At 47.6% G+C, this 5,000-nt stretch overlaps 4 protein-coding genes across 4 annotated transcripts in view; 3 read left to right on the plus strand and 1 right to left on the minus strand.

Moving 5' to 3' along the window:
• LOC126577854 (BAG domain-containing protein Samui) overlaps nucleotides 1-49 on the plus strand; it is a 2,537-nt gene extending 2,488 nt beyond the window's left edge. The window contains exon 2 of the mRNA XM_050239837.1: nucleotides 1-49. This exon is cut by the window's left edge and continues 2,010 nt beyond it. The gene's annotated coding sequence lies outside the window, so the exon portion shown is untranslated.
• Nucleotides 50-111: 62 nt separating this feature from the next.
• On the plus strand, nucleotides 112-655 carry LOC126577857 (DNA-directed RNA polymerases I, II, and III subunit RPABC5). Its single transcript, XM_050239839.1, has 2 exons — nucleotides 112-334; nucleotides 411-655. Exons 1-2 carry the CDS (start codon nucleotides 240-242, stop codon nucleotides 517-519), a joined length of 204 nt encoding a protein of 67 aa, XP_050095796.1. The 5' UTR covers nucleotides 112-239; the 3' UTR covers nucleotides 520-655.
• LOC126577856 (uncharacterized) lies at nucleotides 589-1,805 on the minus strand. Its single transcript, XM_050239838.1, has 2 exons — nucleotides 1,620-1,805; nucleotides 589-1,544 (listed from the first exon to the last, which is right to left on the minus strand). The coding sequence occupies exons 1-2, from the start codon at nucleotides 1,749-1,751 to the stop codon at nucleotides 657-659; spliced, it is 1,020 nt and encodes a 339-aa protein (XP_050095795.1). The 5' UTR covers nucleotides 1,752-1,805; the 3' UTR covers nucleotides 589-656.
• A 709-nt stretch (nucleotides 1,806-2,514) lies between these two features.
• The window catches only part of LOC126574393 (uncharacterized), an 18,563-nt gene continuing 16,077 nt past the window's right edge, over nucleotides 2,515-5,000 (plus strand). Inside the window, exons 1-6 of the mRNA XM_050234580.1 lie at nucleotides 2,515-2,648; nucleotides 2,825-3,860; nucleotides 3,932-4,199; nucleotides 4,277-4,427; nucleotides 4,493-4,714; nucleotides 4,802-4,954. Coding sequence (XP_050090537.1) covers nucleotides 2,517-2,648; nucleotides 2,825-3,860; nucleotides 3,932-4,199; nucleotides 4,277-4,427; nucleotides 4,493-4,714; nucleotides 4,802-4,954 — 1,962 coding nt within the window. The 5' untranslated portion in view covers nucleotides 2,515-2,516. The remainder of the gene's footprint in view (nucleotides 2,649-2,824; nucleotides 3,861-3,931; nucleotides 4,200-4,276; nucleotides 4,428-4,492; nucleotides 4,715-4,801; nucleotides 4,955-5,000) is intronic.

A 5,000-nucleotide genomic window follows, 5' to 3' on the forward strand; every position in this document is an offset into this window, starting at 1 on the left:
ACCATTAACCGAAAAAGTAACTTTGGAGTTAGTAATTTTAATAAATTCACAAAACATTGCAAAAACAAACGTGTCCGCCGTCTTCTTCTGTCTGGCAACACTGCGGCGCGGCAACGGAACTGTCAACTGTCCGCGTTGCTTTTGTTTTGGTGGAACCGCTGAGTTTGCGGCGTGAACGCAGATCCTTTTCCCTCGTTTTCCGGCCGGCCCACTGGCCAAAGTATCCTTGCTGTGCGAAAATGATTATTCCGGTGCGCTGTTTTACCTGCGGAAAGGTGATAGGCAACAAATGGGAAGCCTACTTGGGATTGCTGCAAGCCGAGTACACGGAAGGGTACGCACGAACGCCTGCTTGTCGAGAAGAGTCCTTGGATTTGGGTTTCACATCATACTATTCTTTACACTTTTAGTGATGCCCTCGATGCGCTAGGATTGAAAAGGTACTGCTGCCGACGGATGCTGCTCGGACATGTGGATCTCATCGAGAAACTACTGAACTACGCACCGCTGGAGAAGTAAAACCATGCAGGCAACAGGAAGGCGCGTGGCCGTTTTTTTTAGCTTAAACAGAAACATAAAATTAATGCGTTAATGTAAGACGATGATCGGTGCGATGTAATAAAAATCCTATATTTGAACATTTGCATCCATTATATTTATCGCGTTGTTTCCACGTTCAGCGACATTGGCAGATCAATGGTTGAGGCTTCCGATTCCGCATCACTCTCCCGAACAGTGGACGGCGCATCGCTAGCGTCCGAGCGATATCGGGATTTAGCCCAAATCTGTCCTGCAATAGCCGCAAAACGGCGAGAAGATGGACAATCGTGATTGGGGTGGTTGGGGGTGTTGATAACTGCCTTACAGTATTGGCAGCTGGGGGAACAAGAATTCCTTTTCCGATGTTTGTACAGATAGTTCTTTTTGGTAAATATTTGAAAACATTTGGGGCAGTGGTAATCTAAGGAACGGTCTGGATCCTTCGAGAGGAAAACGGGTTTCAGGGCCTCTAGGTACAGGGGCTCTTTGAGACAATCCACGATCACCGGACGTAGCAGATCCAGTCTAGCGCTGGCAACGTGCTCATCAATTGTATCGTCACTCCGTTCCGTTACGGTGTCACTGTCTTCCCTCGCTTCCTCCTGCGGTTCGCTTTCCACAGCAGGCGTCGGTGCAGCTTCTTGAGCTTGAGCATTAGCTACCTGTGCTTCAAACTGTTCCTCGGTTATTGGTTCCTCCAAACTTTCATTCGCATTTTCGACTACTGCCGGGGTGACTTCTGCCGTTGCGGTTTCCGGTGTTTCTACCATCGTCACTTCCGTTGGGTCTTCCGTCGCTACGCCCGCCGGGACATCCGAGACGGACGCCGGCTTCTGCTTGGCGGCTGCCTTGCCAAACGCTTCAATCTGACCGCGAAGTATCAGCTGATTCATCCGAAATCGCTTTTTGTAGCTTTTGTACTTCAATCGAAGCTCATTTCTTTTCAGTAGCGTCGTGTAGCACTCCATGCAGATAGACGTAGTGCATTTATCGGTAGGAAGTATCTGCAAAGGGTCAGGGAACGACAAACATGTAGCGAGATGCGCCGAAAACGGGGCCCTGCAATTAACAGGTTTTACCTCCACCGAGTAGTGATCCTTGACGAGGAATCTGATATCCGGAAAGTTCAACAGATTGATACCGGCCGTGGCCGGCGTACAGGGGTCACCCATGCACAAGCGGCAAACTCGTGTCACGTCCACTATTTCCATGTTTCGTATGTTTGATTTGGAATTAATTCTCTCGTCTCGGTTTTGCCGATTACTTATCGCTGGAAACGTTTTTGTTGTGAAAAAGATCTGTTTAGTAGATGATCCCCTTCCTCAACTGTCAACTCTCAAAATCAAAGTTCGCGCTTTTAAAAAAATGTTGAACACGAAAACGCGGGAGCACAAGAATGCTGGGTGATTCACAATTTTGCTTGTTCGCTGTCACGATACCGCCAACGATACAACGCAATGCAGTTCAGGTCACATTAAACCGGAAAGGAAAAAGGTTGTAGCAAAAACGAACCACCAGGAGGAGGACAGAACAGGTGTTTTGGTGCAGCGTGCAGTTTGTTTGTTGGTTTAGGAACGGATGGGCGAACGATTACTAGTTCGGATTAGGATTAGAAGTGATTACGAGTGTATGATGATGTTCACTGCACAGAATTAGTTGCACCGTGGTGTGCAAACTCGGTCCCTGCAGCGTATCCGTGTAGCTCGTACCAAAACTGCGATCGAAAGAGGAAGAAAGATTCCCGGCTCGCTTTGAGGAGTAAGGCGCGTCTGTAGGCAACGTGCGTCTGTAGGCAACGTGCACGTTAAGCTGACACGCTACGAAAACGCAAAAGAATATCGTGGCCAAGGCTGCCACATTGGTAACAACAGTGCAGTTTTGGCTTGCGCATACTAAACCCAGAACACAAAAAGCCCGTAGCGCATTGCTCATACAAAAAGTTTTTCGTATAGTATTTGCACGGTGGGGGCTATAAAATGGGTTGCTTCGAATGGGGGATGGATCGGACGGACCAACCAAACGAGTCAAGGAAGGAAGTTGGAGCAAAAAAAGAACCTTGTGACGATTCCCGTTGGTGGTACATGGTGATTAGCCTTTACATAGGTTTGGTAAGTTTTGTTGGTAGATCGTTAAGCAAAAACGAAAAAAATAACTAAAACAGTCGATTTGACTGGAACTCTGCTTTGGTCAAGGATATCAAGAGTGCGAAAGTCATTGTTTTGTTTGCAACAAGCACCGAAATCCCAGCAACCGCTTAAGTATTTCTTGATCTTTCTTTCCTTAGACGGCGATTAGTCTTCTTTCCGTCTATTATGGAAATCCGCGCGGGCTCATCAATGGAATCGATTCGTTCGGTAACACTTGCGGCGTTGACAGCAATGAAATGAATCCTGACTTCCCACTGTCCGGCATGAATATGACCGGTAAGCCTTATCAGTTCTCCTTCGATAGCCAAGAACTGGCCCACCCGATAAGCATCTGCGTGGAGGAGTGCCCACAGCGAGATCTATTGGACATTGGTGAACTCTATAGCTACTACGAGGAGCGACAGGTCAATTTCTGTCAGTATGATTTTAACATCAGTCTTCTGCTGCCTCCGGAAGGATCCAAGGCAGAATCGTTCTTCGATCTTAGAGCTCCATGCCCCACGTTTCCTGTGTATCAGTCAGCTCCGGTGTTGCATCGGTGTAAACCGACCGGCAAGAATGCAGCCAGCCCGCAGGTGAAGAAGATGTACGCGCTGACAAATTCCTGGGAAGAAGCGCAGCAAGTGTTCAGCGATCTGATTAATACATGGCCGACGATCGTGCTGAGCGTCGGTCTTGCCATCTCCTTTACCGGCGGCTTCATTGTTCTGTTGTACGCTTATGGCACGATCGTATCGTACTTTCTCTGCTTCTGTGGCGTACTCGTTAGCATTGGTTTGCCGTTCTGTCTGTGGCGAGAGTATTACTTTACGAAGAATACGCTCGACATCGATCAACAGCTTTCCTTTCTAGGAAGCAACGAAAACACGATCCTCCTGTTAGCGATCATCTTTACTTCTATTGCCATCGCTATGCTCCTCGTCATCTCTTCCTTGTTCAAGGAGTTGCCGGGGATGGGGGAATTGTACAAAAAAACTGGCAACTGCCTGTTCCGCCAGCCGAAACTGCTACTCGTAGTGTTTGACGCGTTGTGTCTGTTGGTTATTGTACTTATGTGCTACGTTGCGATTTTCATACTCTTGGGCACCACGACCTTACCGGATGAGAAACCGCCGTCACCACTGGGGCAACTCGAGGAAAACTCTACCTTTAATGCTTCCTCGAGCTTCAAGAGTGAGTATACTGAAACCTACCAACGTATTACCCACGCGATACTAACTGTCCCAATTCGGTCCTTATTCCAGCGTTTAAGTTGGTCGAACACCACGGAGCAAATGTGATGCGCTACGGCTTAATGTTGATAAACATTATCGGGCTAATTTCAACGATCCTATTCATCAATCACTTTCAGCAGCTAACCATTGCTGGTACCGTCGCTCCCTGGTACTTCGACGAACCAACCTTATCCGTTTCTACAATAACCAAGTACCATCTTGGTTCCGTTGCCAAAGGATCGCTTATCATCACAATCTGCAAGATACCGCGAATCATTTTCCTATTCTTTTACAACAAGTGCGTTACCTCAGCTCCTTCACTTTCATTTCCCTTCACTGTAACCTTATGCGTTCGTTTTATCTTTAACTTGCAAGATATGAGAATGGTTCGACGTGGGGCAAGTGCTGCTTTCGATGCTGCACCTGCGGATTTTGGTTGCTAGAGAAGTACATTTACCGCCAAAACCACAACGCTTACGTCATCATCGCCCTGGGTACACACGGCTTCCATTCGGCTGCCAGCATGGTAAGAATATCGGCGACCTTCCATCGTTGGCTATCTTTTTGCTATTTGGAATTTTCTTGTCCCAGGCCTTCGAATTTTATGGAGATTATAAGCTAAGAGTTTCCTTCATCGGTGGAACCAGCGGTTTCGTGCTTTTCCTCGGGAAATTCGTTGTGGCAGCGCTCTGTGGGACTATCAGCATGCTGCTCGAGCGTGACAATCCTGCTCTTTATAACTACATGGCGCCGGTGATTATTAGTTCGGTATTTGGATTCTTTATCGCGGATATCATCCTGTCGGCGTATGATGTATGTGAAAACGCTTCGAGCTGTCGGTGCATGGTAACGGGCAAATGGATTTGCAGTTTATGTTTTTCTCGTTGATTCTTTCCATAGATGATTGCCGATACACTACTCGTGTGCAGCTGCCCGCCATTCGCCAATGGTCCCGGGTGCGGCGAGCAATATAACCTAGCTGTGCTGCTCAGAGGTGGTGAGCCAGCCTCCATTTCCGACACCGTTTCTCCACCCAAAGTGGTAGAAACTACAGTTTAAAAAGTGCAATGGAAAGCATAAGGTGGGGAATTACTGAATC

Source organism: Anopheles aquasalis, chromosome 3 (genome assembly GCF_943734665.1).
Source record: "Anopheles aquasalis chromosome 3, idAnoAquaMG_Q_19, whole genome shotgun sequence".
NCBI lineage: Eukaryota > Metazoa > Arthropoda > Insecta > Diptera > Culicidae > Anopheles > Anopheles aquasalis.